The 17477-nt window shown below is 41.1% G+C and overlaps 2 protein-coding genes across 4 annotated transcripts; both read right to left on the bottom strand.

Annotated features, from left to right (window-relative positions):
* Positions 1-2097: 2097 nt before the first annotated feature.
* On the bottom strand, positions 2098-8338 carry il13ra1 (interleukin 13 receptor, alpha 1). Of its 3 annotated transcripts, none has more exons than XM_068713590.1 (10): positions 8052-8337; positions 7407-7555; positions 6937-7060; positions 6666-6765; positions 4820-5016; positions 4323-4450; positions 3653-3776; positions 3299-3395; positions 3135-3213; positions 2098-2820 (listed from the first exon to the last, which is right to left on the bottom strand). In XM_068713590.1, exons 1-10 carry the CDS (start codon positions 8122-8124, stop codon positions 2725-2727), a joined length of 1167 nt encoding a protein of 388 aa, XP_068569691.1. In that variant the 5' UTR covers positions 8125-8337; the 3' UTR covers positions 2098-2724. The 3 variants fall into 3 exon arrangements, with proteins under 3 accessions (XP_068569691.1, XP_068569690.1, XP_068569692.1); XM_068713589.1 differs by having other exon boundaries at positions 6937-7063; positions 8052-8336; XM_068713591.1 differs by lacking the exon at positions 3299-3395 and having other exon boundaries at positions 6937-7063; positions 8052-8338.
* Positions 8339-10689: 2351 nt separating this feature from the next.
* Positions 10690-16511, bottom strand: LOC137874708 (interleukin-13 receptor subunit alpha-1-like). The gene is made up of 10 exons (XM_068713588.1): positions 16181-16511; positions 15091-15221; positions 14427-14583; positions 14231-14324; positions 13780-13946; positions 13498-13628; positions 13258-13393; positions 12521-12620; positions 11863-11947; positions 10690-11773 (listed from the first exon to the last, which is right to left on the bottom strand). The coding sequence occupies exons 1-10, from the start codon at positions 16251-16253 to the stop codon at positions 11675-11677; spliced, it is 1173 nt and encodes a 390-aa protein (XP_068569689.1). The 5' UTR covers positions 16254-16511; the 3' UTR covers positions 10690-11674.
* Positions 16512-17477: the final 966 nt, after the last annotated feature.

Genomic DNA, 17477 nt, shown 5'->3' with positions numbered 1-17477 from the left:
ATGAAATAAAAACAAAAACTGTACTTAAAAAAAGTAAATATCTACCAGAATGCAGAAATGTGTGAACAAAGTTGTGCGATATTGCAACATTGTTATGAAATACATAATCAGTTTATCTTAAATATGTAAGCAGTATGTACAGATAAATAAACAATTGAGAACTGTGTGAACACAACATTTGTTTTAATACAAAAATAAATGTTAAGGCCTCCGGGGCTTTTATTTTGAAACTACGCCACCGGGTATCTTGTTTAATCCACGCTGGTTTAACACTCGTCGCTTAAAAAAAAAAAGTCTGAACAGAGCCAAAATGGAGCCCACCGGAGCTTCGTGTCCCCCGTTTCCACATTGAAATATTATACGTATTAGGCTATGTGTCGGCGATTTGACAGACTTAGAAACAAAAAGCGAAACAAAACATTTTGAACCAATTCACAGAGAAACGGAACGTATTTCTAATTAGTAATGCAATTAGAGCGGATGCTTGATATCCCTAACAAATATAGCTCCGGGAAAACATGTAAAGGGATTTATTTATTTAATGGGACATGGGGATTTTACGGGCATTCTACACTTGATAGTCTTGGACTCATCATTCACTCTCACATGTAGGTCCACCCAGTGGAGGTGCGTTATATGGCAACAGTGCTGTGGAATAACACTAGTGGGGTTACACCACGATTGCATCAGATAACCAATTCTGCACCCCCCCCCCCCCCTCCCCACATGCCCTCCACCACAGCGTGACACCATGATTAATTTCTGTGTGCTCTTTTTATGTCAAGGACACCCGAGTGGAACGCAGAGCCAGGTTTTGTCCCGTGCAGCAGGGTTTGTGGAGAATTTGATCCTTACAGTCTGCCGGTACACCCATCCTGTTAAGCAACACGCGCCCTGAATATGTAAGTCTGCAATGGCATCGGCACAACAGACACGAGCTCTTTCATAGCATCTCATCTTCAGGAAATGCTATTGTACAACTTCTCTGAAAAGAAAAGCCACAAGCTCTGCTAAATTGAGCAATTTCTAGTTAAATTTCGACACGTCCTCGTCTGACTAAAGAGTTACTGAAAACACCCTCCAACTTTGAAGCGGAGCAGAAATGAAACTTGTCTGTGTAGCTAATGAATCACCAGCAGTCGTATTTTTCCAAGGAATCAGTTTCGCTTTCGAATCTGGAGATCCCACTAATCTGAAAAACACGTTTGGTTTCACCCTGCAGACCATAGTGAACTGCCTCAGGATTTCATTTCACAGACGGCCTTTAAGACACAGTGTAACCTGTTTCCACTCTGACACAGATGATGCACAGTTGCTCACCACCTTTTTCCTCCGAAATTGGGGTCAATATTGGGAGGTCATTTTAATCTCACAGGAAGCACCGATGACGTTGCTTGTAAACTCTTATTCCACTCTTACCACCGTTGTTATTGCTTGATTAGATTACTGTGCCTTTGTATTCAGAAATTGGTCCAAGGTGAAAATGTAAAAGACACATATGAGAGAAAGAATTACAAACCATAATTGTTAACATACACGAGGAAATGTGTTCTCAATTGTATATGTTATCTATTAGTATTGTCATATGCAGGCCTTATAGAGTTAATTCAGGTACTGTGTGATGGACAAAGAGAACAGCCAGTAAGAGGTGTTGAAGTTAACATGTGTCAATAAAGTTTTTACTTTGCAAAGAGAGTTCCACTGAACAGAACTGATGCCCCACTTTGTTTTATTCCTCCGTAATTATGTTCGGGTTAGCACTGGGCATACACGCCAGAATCGCTGTACAATCTACATCTGCTAACAATAATATTATATAATTCTTTTCTTCTTTTTTTTTTTCCAGAGTACACAAATTAGATATAACGTGTTAATTGTGAAGTGAATTCTACAATTCAAATGTTTCTAAATCCTAAAGTGAACTTGAAAGGTAGATTTGTGCCATTGGACAGATCAATGTGCTAAGCTAAGATAGCACCAACTACATATTCAGCATAAAGATGTCAAAGTGGTATCAATGTTATCATCTTGGCAAGAATGAGCATCTTTCTTAAAATGTCAAACCGTTCCTTTAAATCAGCAACACTGAATGCCTGATCTGTTGTGTTTGTTTTATTGAAAAAATATCAAAAGCAAGTGACATAAAATGAAAGATAAACTATTCAAAAGTAGCACCCAGCATAAGCCAGTCTGGGCACATCAACAAAATACTCCTTAATTTTGCTTGAACAACATCGTTATATTGACACATCGGTATTTCATCAGCTCTACAAACACCTCACAGCTGCTCTAAAAGAGGAAACAAATGCATTCATTGGAGAAGTTAAAGCACAACTTGGGCAATCTCAGACCTCAGATGCAGCAAGGCCAACGACTACATGTAGATCAGCAGGCTTCAATGTGCAACCACTGCAATGTGATCTTAGGCAGCAAATAAAGGGTTAAAAAAAGACAACTCAAAAGGTAAATAATCTTTTTACTCTATGACTTATTTTAAAACGAGTCTGCACCCAGCACAGTAAACTCTATCAGTGAGATCCTATAGGGCAGCTCCCTAAAAAGTGTGACAAGGCCTCCGTTGTAAGATGGAGGGCAGAAGTGTTCCCCTGACGTTTGTCCAGTGTGGTTCTTCTAAAGACGAGTAGGTCGAGCCTACAAAGCGATCAGTCTCTTGATTGAAAACAAGAATTTGGGAGATTTTGTGTTGCCACTGCAGATGATGTGTCAGAAGTCCAGTCTGTTGATGAGGGCATCTACCACCAGAGTGATTTTACAGTTGTCCTCTTCCTCAGGCAGGACGTACAGGCTGTGAACAGTGCTCTGAGAAGAAGAAGTAATAACATCATTGCTAGTTTTGAAGGTTTCTGCAGAGGGGTTTGTTCATACATCATTCATAGTCTTATTTATAGAACATGTTATTCCTAGAGAACATTGTATCAAAAACAAAATGAAACAAGAATGTTCTGATTTCTGTTCTGGAAATGTATGCCTAATATGCATATTTAAACATACATTTTCAGAATTCGAAAACTAATTGTCTTCGGGTAAGTAATCAACTGGGGCAGTTTCACGGTGGTATCTATTAGTTACTTTTGTTACCCTATTCAATGTGCTATAACCCCAGACTTAGTCACCTTGTTGTTGTTGTTGTTAGAAATATCGCTGAGGAGGTTCCGGGGTTCTGGCACTTTGGGGAAAATATATTCCTTATTCCTGAACAGAAAGAGTTAAATATCAGAGGCAAACAACTAAAACCGATAGGAGCAAAAGCAAAAAAAAAGATGAAGACTTAACATACTTCCTGCAACACACAATCATCAGGGCTGTCAGGCCAGCAAGCATCAATGGGATGATAATGGCAGCGTACAGCCATGCATTAGGACCCGTGTCTGCGTCTGCATGCAACAACATCGGCACCATTATGATCTGAGCGTGACCTTTAAAGTTACAATTTAAATCCAGTGCAGTGAAGGTAAATATTCCTCACCAAGCATAATGGAGTAGTCTTTATACTTCAAGTAAAGTGCAGGTAACTCAAATTTGAATGTAGATGTATGGTGTTTGAGTAAATGTAAATTCCATCACTGTGTAAAACAATAAACAAAACATCTGAAGGGTGTGACAGTTCATTTTCGAGAGGCGATGACCGTACCGAAATACTTCTCGTCACTCTCTGGTGTGCCTCCTTCGTTCGTACTTCCTTTAATAGTCATATAGTACTGACACTCAGGGCGCAGGTTCAACTCATATGAATTTCCTTTAATATCCGTTTTGATCTGTAAGAAAACAAAGGCACAACAGTAACAGCGACTACCCATTGAGTTGACTCATTGTACCGACGCAACAGCGAATCTGACAATTTGACCTGATGAAAAGACGGGGTCAGCAAATTGATTCCAATTCACCCTGAGGGGATCATGATAGCCTACCAGATTGCATTACAATCCTTCCAACAGTCAAGGCATTTCACTCAAAACACAAAAGTCGGTAGGATTCATCCTCTGGGAACCATGATATGAACCAAATTTCATGACATTAACAGCTGTTGAGATATTTTACTGAAAGTTGCAACCTGCTGGTGGTGCTTGTGAAAAAGACAGGGAATCACCAAAGTCAGGAAGCTTCATCCTCTGGGGACAATGAGTCTCAATCCAGCTAATAGTTGTCCTAGTGCTACTAGGTGCCATGTTTTTTTGGGTCTCGTTTTCAACCCAAACTTCCTTGTAGTAGCTTTAAGTAACCTTGTGAAAGGAGGGATTCAAACCACATGAATTCATATAGCTGCAATTTAATTCTAAATATTGTACTGTTGTGTGTCTTACCTTTGGTTTACCACACTCAGTGTATTTAATTATATAAGTCCAAGACAGTGGAATGTCAGGAGGGGTCCACTCAATAAGGAACCTATCTGTAGTTTTAGTGACTGTCCAGTTAAGGGGAGGAGGTCGCACTGCATGGAGACAAACATTACAGAGATATAATAACTACAATCCAGTCATACACATCATGAAATACTGCAAAGCAACTGAGGCCATTAGGAAAAGTCTCTCGCCCTTAAAATGGCTGAGTGTCGTCCAAAGTTGTATGTTTGGGAATCATTACACAAGAACATACTGCACACACGTGTACACACACACACACACACACACACACACACACACACACACACACACGTCCACACGTCCACACCACGATAACTGCGAAACAGAGAGCAACTTCTCTGAGAAGCGAATGGGGAAGTGCGACGTCTTTCATCAGAGCGTTTCCTCCACACGGCTCTTGGTACCAAACTAGTTGTGATATTCCACTGGCTGCATACCTTTAATGGGCCATCTGTTAAAGGTGTTCCTGGCAAACGTGTTGTTCAGCGTTCCATTAAACAAGACGTAGATGGAGTGGTGTACGTTCATCTCCAGGTCACAGCCAGTCCTGACGTCACCTTTGTACAACGAGCACTCCTGCAAGCGAAGTGAAGAGGGCTCATAATTCCCATCTACCGAATCCATATGCAATAACCTTGGAAAGAGAAGATAAAAAAAGGTAATTTACTCTCATGCTGCAGACTATTCCGGAAATCCTTAAAGAAGTAACTGATAGAAAACAAATTAATTAATACAATTTATAAACATAAGGCCAATTCTTCCCAGATGATGCTACTCAGACCTAGCCAAGAGGACAACAACAGATATAAAACACTGTTCAGTGAAGTTAAAAAAATAGTTTGACATTCTGGAAAGGATCAATACCTCTCTTATGTCTGTATAATAAAGCCACAGCCAGCAGACGGCTAGCTTAGCTTAGCATAAACACTGAAAACCATGGGAAATGGCTTGGGATAGAGGTAACAGAATCAGCCTTCCAGCAGCTCTAAAGCTCACTAATGAACACACTTTACCCCGTTTATTTAATCCATACTAGAACCCAAAGTAAAAAAAAAAAACAGGAAGTTAGGTGGTGTAACCATTTCTTATTTATTTTTTATAATTTGAATAATTGGTCTCACACCTGTGCACATGAAAAATTAATGGTCTACCCTGTAAGCCTGTTTGGGCTGAGCATCTACTGCATTGACATCAGAATACAGACCTCCCATCTGAGATGATTTTTGTTGTTGGACATAATTAAGTCCATCTAAATGTCAGTATATTCAAGCACTATTTATTTGTACATATTTTCTAGTCCAACGTTCTAATGGTCAATTGGAGAATTTAAATCGCTGATCAGGAAAAAATAAAGTAAATCATTCAGCGCGAGGTCTCCTGCAGGTTTAATCTTGGGATTAAGGAAAAAGGTAGGTTCAAGAACAACTTTTTAGGTCACGGTTTTAACAGTCTTGCGACGAGACAACCCAACGCGAGCCGACAAGAACGGGCATCAGGCAAATAACACTCGCCCCCGGGTGAAGTTCTTGAAAGAGTCCCCCTGGGCCCTGACTCAGTCAGAGGCCTCCCTTCGTGGTTACCAACCGTTTGGTTACGCTTTCCCAGATTCCCGCCGATCGGGGAGAAGCTTGAGAACCAGCTCTCGACCACATAATACAGAAATATTTGTTTGGAGAAACGAATCCTACAAGTGAAAAAAGGCTTCCTTAACAAGAATGAAAATATTATTCGGCATAAAGAGTCTCAGGCTGACAATATCTGCTGAAACGAGGTCTGCGTTAAGTCAAGGACTCTACAGCTTCAGTGAAAAGGGACTTTTCTTAGTTAGGAACCGGTCCCCACTCTTTGGTAAAGGGAAAAGACAGCAAGTATCAAAGAATGAGGGACTGAAACCTGGATTTTGTCCTTTCAGTGGATTAATGAGAAAAATGAAGAAATAAAGCTGAGCAACCTTGAGACTAAATGCTGTATTATGATAGGGGCCACATGTAAAATGATAATTGATTTACAGTTGCATTAGACTGACAAAAATAGATTACTGGAAATAGATTTTAAATAGACCGCCAAACTTGGCATGGGTCCTGAAAAATAAGTGTCACATAGTGAACAAACAATTCCTAAACTGAGGCCTGGACTGATAAAAAAAAAAGAGATTAGCCATAAAATATGAGGAATTCCGCCTCGGTTGAACCCTAGCTTATTACTCACAAATGATCCCTGACAGAAAACTGCGAAAACAGTGATTATGTAAGCACAAAATGTAAAGAAAATAAACAGACATACCAATAAAAGAACCTGAGATCTTGAGCTTGGCTGGCTGTGGGCCAGGAGCAGTGGGTGTGTGTGGCGGAGTACATGTAGCACTCCCAATCCCTCACCAGCACTGGGATGAAATGAGACACACATCTTAATAAACCGACAGATACACGGATGTCAATGCCGTCCATATTTGGTTCAAAAAGACACACATCTCTTCGTCTACTCAAAAGCATCCGAAATTTGAGAGCAAAAATCAGGCGTTAACGCAAGTCAGCGGTGAGCAAAAATGAGCTACCTGGGTAGTCGACGCTGACCGTAACCAGCTCACTGGGATGGTTGTTGCCGCAGACGGTTTGTACCGACATTTCCAGAAATCCTCCTTCCATCACAAAGTGCGTGTGCCAGGATGGACCCGGGACCTTCTGAATCCACCAGGAACAGAGAAACAGAACAAGACTGAGTGAACAAGCGAACCATCACCAGTAACACTGGCAGCCCAGCGCCGTACTCCTGTGTCGTTGAGCAGATGTCTTTTATCTGACTGCTACAATTACGAGAGCCTCTGCAGAATAAGATTAGAAACACGAAATGCTAGAATACTGACATATCTGTGACTGTTGTGGTACGTTGGTGCAGGTGCTACAGGGATCCTCAAAGAAGATGTAAAAAGGTGTTGTGGTGTTGCATTCAACAAACCTTTAATAACAAGCATGGCTATTCAATAAAATTGCATTTTGCTTAATAGAAAAATAAATGCATACTCACGCTTTCTATAAAGTCGTCCTTGCGTTTGGTATTGACTTTTACTTTATATTGGCAGTTTTCTACTGAATGCGGTGGCGGTGCCCAGGACAGCTGTGGGTCAAAATCACTAATCCATGTCAGGGACACATTTTGAGGAGGTAAGATGTGGCCTTAGGTGTACAAAGAGAAAAGACAGAAATGTGACATATGATTTCACCTCTTGATCCGTGAACCCCACCTAATCCAACGCCTAAAGCTCTTCCAGGTATAAAAATGTAGGACGTTTATTATGGGATACCTATGGGAATTGGTAGAGTCAAAATGCTTGATGTATGAGTCAGCGTGTAGTCAGAGTTGTCCTGAACTTCAGCGGATCAGTCAAAGTAAGGATTTAGTATTTTATACTCACACGTTAGTGTCAATCTTACTTCCATGCATTTTTATTTGACATTCATCTACTTGTACTTAGTTAAAAACGCGTTTCTCTCCTGAGTTTACATGTTGTCTCGTTTAGCTGTAAATAACCAGATGTGCGTGACGTCAGTACTGGGAAACACCGTGACGTGGTCCATGGCAAAATAGGAAAATTTGTCAAAGAAGCAGATAGATAGATCGTTAGATCGGCGATATAACACGTAACACAGAACGCTACGCTTCTTTTCTCACCTTGTTGGGATTCCACCGTTAGAAAGAGGCAGCTCAACACCAACAGGTCCACACTTTGACACATCCTGGTCATCTTTTCTTTTTCTTTTTCTTTGTTTTGAGTCTTATTCCTGAAGTTTACTTTCGAGGATACGACGTTTTCCTTTAACCGCTCCCGTTCCTACCGACGAGCCGTCCACTGTCCGGTCCGCTGTCACGGTTACTAAAAACACGGAAGACGGGAAATGTCCGTTCCCACTTTTAACTTCCAGCTCTTTCCATGGACCGAGTGAGAGATGTCGGGAGGTTGGAGTTGGGCGGAGTGCTTCCTCTTATTTTTTTGGGCGCACGTGAATGTACGCCCACACAAACAATACGCCAAAAGTGTGCTCATATATATATATATTAAAGATATATTAAAGATATATATATATATATATATATATATATATATATATTAAAGATATATATATATATATATATATATATATATATATATATATATATATATATATATATATATTAAAGATATAATGAGATCAAAGACAAAGCCACATTTTACATCCAGACAATTTATATTTCTCCAGATTCCATAGATCTGTAATGATGAACTAGAGCGTATAATACATTTATTTCACAATGCACAAATCTTACTTTTTGGACTTGGATGAAAGATTATCTGTTGTGTAAATAATTATCATATCAAAATTGATTGTAAAAGTGTCAGACATTTTGAACATAATATGAACATTCATGGTAAAGTTATTGATTAAACAGTAAATGTAACGTCAAATAACAAAAACTACCCACAATTTCACTGTATTTCTGATTTTAAAGAATATACACATACACATATATACATATATACATATATATATATATATATATATATATATATATATATATATATATATATATATATATATACACATGACACTTAATTAAAAACGAGGCCTATTTGCAGGCCTCAGCTCGAATAAAGATAAGAAATACCTAATTAATTGTATAAAAAAAAAAAAAAAAAAAAAAAAAATTATACATTTTTGAGATGAGAAAAATCATGGAACTATCAGAATACATGTTACTGGTTCACATAAGATAAGGATGGAACACAGCAGAACTTGGAAAACTCAAAAGCTCGATCTTGAAAAACAGCACTTTTAGGGGATTGTTTTTTGGAAAGTATGGGTATCCAAGACTTTTAATATGCTGGGCTCTTAGAACAACTGATATAGGCTCTATATACACAGCTATACATAGATACAGTGAAACATTTATGAAATATAGAGCATTTCAAATTAGAAAACTGATCAAATATTCCAATATTTGAATAAAAAAGTATTTTTTAAATTCAAAAACACTCTATATCACTTCTATGTATCACTCATGATGTTCAATGAATCAATAGACCGAAGATTGGACCTTTTTTGAGTGTTTTAAGCTCTTTCTATGCCCTTTTTAGTTATTTAGTTTAAGGTCAAATCCTGCTTCGACTCTCTGTTCAGGGCTGTATCTCAGCCCCCCCTTCTCCGATTTTCACCATTGAGACATCCTTCGAACCGTAGGAGCCAATAGAATTGCCTGGAATTGAAAGCTAGACGATTGACAGCACTATTAGCCAATAAAGCTCAAAAACGTCCAGCTCTGAAATCTGATTTGCTGAGCTTCCAACCCTCTCAAGAATCCGAGGAGTGTCGGAGAGACACGAATCGAACGGATTCACACGGAGCACATGCAGCTGGACAAACATGAAGTGGAAGTACGGAGATATTCCATTTTTTCGCAGAGATTCGACCAAAAGTAAGTACAATATTCGATGAAAGCTGTGTGACTTTTTGTGTTCGAAGCTGAATATCTCTGCGATGGTTTACCGGGGAGAGAAATGGAAACTATGTCCGTAATCTCCGTCAGGCGCTCGTGCTTTTTCATGCTGCATGTTCGTAGGTAGCACGTTGCTAACGGAGTGTAGCAGCCTTTTTCTCCGGTCTGTCCCAGTCATATCGAGTATGATTTATGATATTTTGTTATTTGTTTGCTTGGCTGATGGGAGATGTGTTTGTCTCATGTAGAAGTGACCTAGTTCATGTTGTTCCCAGGACGCTGAGGTTTCTGCAGAACTATAACATCACTATATTCGTTCTTCGTGGGTTCTCTGCCAGTTACTTTTAACACAAAACTCTCTAAGTTTTGATGTACTCTGCGTCCAAATGGGGGACCCTCGGGTGTATAAGGTTTTAAACATCTAAACACCAACAAAAGAGGTAGAACTGTCAAAAGTATGGTTAATTCGTTTATCTCCAAATTCTATTTTCTTTTGAAATTTTCATTATTTCAATTTTACTTAAATTCATATCTCTTTACCATTAAGTTGAGTACATGTCTGCAATGTTTATAAATATTTAAAAAAAAGTAATCTGCATTATAAATGTTGATAAATTCCAGCCAAATGGATTGTTCATTATTATTATTATTTAGTTTTATAACGGATCTATTAAGTATCATATTAGTCAGTAACATCAGTAAAGCCATTAGCTAAAACTCTAAAACCTGTTGTGAGGGCTTGGGTTGGTATTTCTGTGGGTTCCTTTAGTAGAAATGGAGCAATGAAGAGTAGCTGCTACCTTGGCAGTGGCAGCCAATCACAACCAAGCTACACAAACATGTTTCACTTTTCTTTATTTTCATTAAAAAGGCAGCGAGAATCGTCAACAATCACCCGACAGAAAAGTGTCAGTAAATGTAACAAAGCAACAGGAGACGGCTTCCTTCGGTTTAAGGAAGGAAGGAGCATGTGACTAACGATGATTAGACATTTTGGATTTGGGTGCGTCTGTGATCACACAAAACCAGCCGGCTGCCAGCCAAGCTGCTCTCCATTTAACTGGTGCTCAGGTGCCTAAACTATGTTCTCCTCCCAAAACAAGTTGTGTACAAAAGGTTGAAAAGCCATAACACCACGGGACACACTTTCAAAAGACAGATTGACCGTTGTATGAACCGTCTCTGATCACTGATTAGAGAAGTATGTGCTTCCCACTTATTGCTTCCTGCCCATTGTCTAGTTGCCATTACGGCAGTCATACAGTTGCTTGTCGTTCCTGCGAACGAGACTTCTGCGGTGGCAAGACGTGAGCCTCTTCCCATCGTGACTCTCCCGTCATCTCTTCCATGTTTGCAGCAGATATCCAGGGACGCAGCAGCTCCTGTTGGGACACTTCCCAGTAAATACAGCCTCCGCTGGCCCACAACCCGGCCGCATGCTGGTCCCCCTCCCCAGTGATCAACGAGAGGATAGCAGCACAGTGCGGCCAAGGAAAGCTTTCTTGCCCTGTTAGTATTTCCAGGTCCACAGCCTGATGGCTTTGTATTGTTAAGTTTGAAAGCTGCTCCAAAGCTTCCGTGCATTTCCTTATCCAGGCCTCAGCAGCCGGACATCTGCACTGCCTTAGAGAGTTAGCCAATAGCAGCTGAAGATGTTGTTATTTGCCGACCTCTAGTGGTTCAGTGACACAGAGTCAGGTCGGCACAGCTCACTCCATCACCGCGCCCGACGGATGTTGCAGACTTTATGAACGTTCCTCGAGGAATTCACCCAGAGTGCGAGTCCAGCTGCACTGCAGGCTTTTGCAGCGTACGGGCGCATGTCAGGAGTTCAGCGGGACGACAATGTTATCTGCTACGAGGTCGACTTTGCAGGATTCAATGGGCTCTGGCACCGGCGTGTACAGACTCCCTGTTGTCGTCTGCAAAAACAGAACAGGGTCATGAGTGTGTGTGGGGAGAGCGTACATGTTTAAAAAATATATATACGTATTCCATCCCTAAAACATACCTTAAGTTCTTTGTTTCCGTTCATCATCATTTCCTTGAATATGGCTGAAGGATCTGGTATGACGGGGCAGATTATGGAGCGGTGCCTGCAAACGGACACGATGGCAGAGATCAGAAAAAACAGCACACAATGTCCCTCCACCACAACGGGAAATCTAGAATACGGCAACAGGCAGGTGGTTTCTTTTTTGTTTTTTAGGATTTTATGTGGAAAAACTATTTCAGATGCAGATTATTAATGAAAGTAGAGCACTTTCACTTTAATGTCTGCAGGGGATATTTAAATACCATAAATCACTTTGAGCACAGTGGACATTCCTTTATGACTTTTAATTGCGCTTCCACCTACAACACTCCCAACCTGTGCCTGAGGGTGAGGCAGCTTTGTCAGCCATGTGACTCTCTCTCTCACACACACACACACACACACACACACACACACACACACACACACACACACACACACACACACACACACACACACACACACACACAGTTGAAAGTGCAAGGCAGATCCCTGTGTTGCAATGAGCTCGTGTTTACGTCGTTGCACATAGGTATGCTTTACGGCATCCACTCATTAAAAATAGATTGCGAAATGTTGGTGTAAAGAAATTTGGGCACCCAGAAATGTGCTTTGTGCCGTGTGCAAAACGTACCTCCTGAAGCAGTAGCAGGACAGAAAGATGCAGACGGACAGGATGACGGGGAGGACGATGGCGACCACAGTCAGCGTCTCGTCGGTGGGCTCGTTGGTACCTGCGGTGATTCAAATTAGATGAAAAGTGTTGCAGCATACAAGTGAACAATACGAAGTCCTAATGCAATATATTTTTTTCTCATAAAAAACAACAGTTAATCATTTCTATGTGCAGAGATAACTTTTTTTTTTCCCCACAGTGTGGCATTAGTACTTTTTCCACCAAACATGGCTCCAATAGAACATGAAAAGCAGACAATACGACAATATTGAAGTGCAGTGAGGCCTGACGGGGAACAACTGATGGCAACAGATACTGGCTCTTACTTGCACTTCCTCCCTTTCTAGCTGTTCCTTTGGGACAAAGTCTTTCTGATATCTGACACACTTTAACCAGCCAGACACATTGTTTTTGCATCAGGATCTATTTTATCAAATTTTCTGACAAGAACAAGAGTAAATCAAACCCTGTATGAGTTGATGTCTGTTCCATTTCTTTTAATAATACCGGTGTACTGAAGAATATAAGGTACAGCATTGAAGCGTGTGAATCAGTGGATCCTACGACAAATATGCTCTGCAAACAAAAGTCCTCCTCGACATGTCATTCAGCATTGAATGACTTGATGTCGATCTTGTTTTAGTGCACTTAATAAAGTGAGAAATCAGTGTCGCTATAATAGTTCGGACACTTACCGTAAGATACGACTTTTCCGCGTTCGCTGAAAATTGTCTTGCAATAGTTATCGGTCTTGACACTGGACCGGAACTCGTAGCGGCAGCTTTTATCGTAGGGCATGACCACAGGTTCTGTAGTGAAGTCCAGACACTTCTAAAACAGGAAGCGCACAAAAGCACAGTGTTGCACTCTGACCGGTGTGGAGAAACTTTGTGACTTCAGAATTCTAGGCTGAGCAGTTAAATTGAACTACTTACTTCGGAGTGAATGCATTTCTTGAAGCAGACTGTGTATGTCCAGCTGCAACCTTTTCCAAACTTTGGATGCATCCAGCTCAGTTTGAGGCCATCTCCTTCTTCTCTGACGCTCAACTCTGGTGGATCTATCACTGAAGAAGTGTAAAATGACAATAAAAATATAAATATATATACACACAAGTGTTTTTCACTTGCACTTGGCAGTACAAGTATTTGAACAGCAAATGTGTTACATTTATTTACGCACAATGATACAAACAAACTATTGGAGGTAAAACTGACTTGGTGCAATTCTAAAGGTGCTCAATCCAGCATCAGTTTCAGAAAGCACGCAGGTGTCATTCTTGACTCCATCAGCTATCAGGTAGCAGCCATTCCTCCCCGCACCGACGTAAGGCCGAACGCACTCTCTTAAAGGCTTAATAAGTTCCTCGGTACGTCCACAAATCCTGCAACGACAAGATGGGGAGGTGATCAGAGAAATGGAACGCATTGCTTCTGCAATTCCTTCAGCCGCCACGAGATGTTCACGAAGCTCACAGATTACCTCGTGACCATTAGCATCTGTGCGGGCCGAGCGCTCTCATGATTTCACTAAGGTTCCCCGTGTTAACAAGCCTGCACTGGGCAGGTAAAAACAACTAGCCCCTCAGAACAGCATCCATTAAAACGTTACTGCACATCACCGGAGACATAGAGGAGCTCCTCTATTTCCTGCCGCTGTAATTCTCACCTATAGGAGAGTTTAAGAGGCTGATTCCCTGGGATCCAGGAACAGTTCAGTTCTCTTGTCCTGGTGATGAGACATTTGATGTCCTTCACTTCAGCTGCGCGGTGCAAGAACAAAGACGTCACATTATAAGCGGCAAGATTCAAATCTGACTTCAGGGCATCGTCGCGGACGCAGCGGACATCTGTCTGCTTCTTACCTCTTGGTTTCGGGGTTTGAATGATTTTGGACTCCTTGGTGCTCTCATTCGGACTCTCACAGTCTTCAACAGTCCAAACGTAGTACGTCCAGTTGGCAGAGCCCGTCTCTTCTGTGAGGAGGGTCGCTGTGAAATTTCTCGATTTCATGCACACATACTGGAGGAAGAAACAACACGGGCTCTAATGACGGTTATGCTAACACATATTGAAACACTCCAACCACCTCGGGGTGGAGGTCTGCTTGCAATCACCTTTATCATCAAGTTGCTTATTTTTTCCACATTATTTGCCCTCATATTTAAACAACATACATCACTGTGATTTCACAGTAATTCAATGTTTGTTTGTCTAAGTGTGTGGTTGCATTTTTAGCATTTAGACAACGGGCCTTGCACGGGGCCCGGTGAGTATATATTACTGTATTTTGTTCACAACAAAGAGCAGACCTATAATAATCCACGTTCAATGGCCGACTACCAAAATTGTTTTTCTTCTCAGTGAGAGTGAATGAATAAACCAATGAATAAATGAAGCAATGCATAAATAATCATAATAATTAATAGTCAAAAAAATAAATTAATTACATAATGTGAAACCAAAGTGAAAAAACACACAAATACAAACAAAACCCCCCAAGAGACCCCAATAAAGCAGGTTTCCTACACTATCTGGGTGCTCCCGGCCGTATTTGTACCAGACGTCCTTGTCCTGCAGACCGCTGGGCTTCTTCCAGGACACGTTCACAGTGAACGCGTCCACCCACTCATAGGACAGACCTGTCGGTGGAGGGAGCGCTGCTCGCGAGACAAAAAGGGGAAAATCAATGTCGCCTGAAGATTGAATTAATGGCACTGTTAGAATAATATAACATCTGTTAAAAAAAATTATAATCTAACATCAGTCCCAATAATCACTTAATTCATTTTTTTAATTCACTTCCGTGTGAACTTAAGTTGCGACGTGGGCTGAAAATTGACGCACTTTGTATTTTTGTTGCACGTCTATTTTTCAAGCACGGTACTTGATTGATGCGCTGTCACTAAGAGGAAATACGGCTCTTTCTCAAATGTAGTGTGATAAATCGAGTAAATATGCGTTTACAGGTGCTTCCACTGTTTAGAATGTCCTCCGAAAAAATAAATAAATACAAAAATGGTTTTCTGTCCTGGAAACAGAACCACGAAAGTTAAAGTTCACTCTTGTACAAACTTGCCGACGTTTTTAGCACCACAGACACATGTTCAACATATTCCATAAGAGGTTTAAAACTTAAGCTTTCGTTCATCTTATTCCACCGCAGATAATTTCGACCATTTTGTGGTTTCTCTCAACGTAATGAATACATAGCTGCGCAACCACATCTAAACAGGCTTAACGCTATTTGTAAAACAAGGTAAAAAAAAAAAAAAAACTCGGCTGTTGAGCACGGGATTTACATTTTTAATTTAAACTCGACGGAAAAAGTGTCTTTAAAGTATTTTTCTTACAGGACAGGTAGCCCTAAACCCCGCCGCTACATGGACCATTTAGTTGGGTCATTAAAATAGTATCAAACAAACATCCAGAATGAGAAGTCACAGGGTTAACAGCTATTTCAACGAAGATAGCTCACTATAAAAAGGGTTAAAAGTGCGCCATTAACGGTCGCTAATTGAACTTTGGTACCAGCTGCGTTGTCTACTAAAGCCCTTCATTTATCAAGCTTCAATTACGGTCTAATTATGACGAGAATGCTGGCTAATGGAGTAATTACCTGATTTACAGTGGTGAACCATTATGACGGCGGTAAATGCCAGGAAGGTGAGAAACTCCGTAGTGAAAGTCATGTTGTCTTCGTGCGTCTGACCGTTTGTTATCCCGTCTGGAGGCGCGACAACTCCAATTTACTCCCCTCGGTAAAATATCTGGTGACAGTTAACGTCACAACACAGGCAAATACAGACGTTATGACGTATGCGGTGGAAAAGAAGACGGCGGACACACACACACACACACACACACACACACACACACACACACACACACACTCAGGGAACCGGGAACCGGCTGCACCTTGACGGTCTCTCTGGGTGGCTTCTCGGTGTCTACTGGGAACAGCGGGGGCGGAGTCTCTGTGAGAGTGGGAGGACAGGCTGTGATGACAGAAGACCAGTGGGAACGTCCAACCTCTTCCCAACAGTACCGGTGTCCCACGTGAGACGTCCCGGCAGTCCGCAAAAACAAAACCCCGAGTGTCAAAGAGCGCGACGTTAAAAGACGCTGCCCGCGTGGCTCCCCGCAGAGGCAGAGTTTGAGACCCTAATTGTGTAATGTCAGAAAACCACAAGTGTCCATCCGCGTCTCCAGGAAGTCGTCAGGCTCCAAATGAGTCTGTTAATCGATAAGCTGATTAACTGCTAATGGCTTCATGCAGCGGCACAGAATGTACTAACTGATGACATGAGGAAACATCCAGAGGAACCATAGTTCATCTGTTTTCTGCTACACTTAAAGATGAATGACAAGCTTGATCCACTGTATAAATTACTTATTTTTTAACTTACCAACACCTCTTACAAGAAGACATACATTTTGTGTTTGTCCCAAATATCTGGAAATCTTAAAGGGCTACTTAAGCAATTGTGTACAAGTTTAGTCATAAGTTGGGGGGCTCACAAGGGGACGTTATTTAACAAAATAAAGGTAAAACTCAACGCAGCAGAGGCCAATATGTCCTAGCTTTCAGCCCTGTAATATGAGTCAAGCTCCAAAAATGCTGGATCCTACACTACCCATAATACAACACGTTTTTTTTATACCTAAAGTGGCCAACTCCAGAAGTCAGCGTCACACTGGATGGGAGTTGTCCAGATGTCATGGAAAAGAGCATTTTAAGGATTCCTTGTTTATGTTGGCTTCAAAGTTTGGATAAGCTCCATGGCGTCGTCTGAGAGGAAGACCTTGTGAAAGGTCTAGAACAACGATGACTAAATGGACTTTGTGGTGAGACTGGTTTGACATCCGCTGTCTCCGAGGTCAAGGACGAAATGATCTCCGTAGTTGTTGTTTTT

This window comes from Cebidichthys violaceus, unplaced genomic scaffold (genome assembly GCF_023349555.1).
Source record: "Cebidichthys violaceus isolate CVI_PGR_0920_01 unplaced genomic scaffold, fCebVio1.0.p SCAF_19, whole genome shotgun sequence".
Taxonomy (NCBI): Eukaryota; Metazoa; Chordata; class Actinopteri; order Perciformes; family Stichaeidae; genus Cebidichthys; species Cebidichthys violaceus.
This window is presented reverse-complemented; position numbering and strand designations above follow the sequence as displayed.

What these genes read in the sequence shown, in the direction of transcription:
- LOC137874708 (XM_068713588.1), bottom strand. Translation starts at nt 16,253, where the DNA reads ATGACTTTCACTACGGAGTTTCTCACCTTCCTGGCATTTACCGCCGTC. An exon ending in GGTTCACCACTGTAAATCAG is followed by an intron (nt 15,222 to 16,180) that starts GTAATTACTCCA and finishes TCTCGCGAGCAG; the next exon opens with CGCTCCCTCCACCGACAGGT. An exon ending in TCCTGCTACTGCTTCAGGAG is followed by an intron (nt 11,948 to 12,520) that starts GTACGTTTTGCA and finishes GTCCGTTTGCAG; the next exon opens with GCACCGCTCCATAATCTGCC.
- il13ra1 (XM_068713589.1), bottom strand. Translation starts at nt 8,124, where the DNA reads ATGACCAGGATGTGTCAAAGTGTGGACCTGTTGGTGTTGAGCTGCCTC. An exon ending in GATCTCAGGTTCTTTTATTG is followed by an intron (nt 5,017 to 6,665) that starts GTATGTCTGTTT and finishes TCTCTTTCCAAG; the next exon opens with GTTATTGCATATGGATTCGG. An exon ending in ATGATTGTGTGTTGCAGGAA is followed by an intron (nt 3,214 to 3,298) that starts GTATGTTAAGTC and finishes CTTTCTGTTCAG; the next exon opens with GAATAAGGAATATATTTTCC.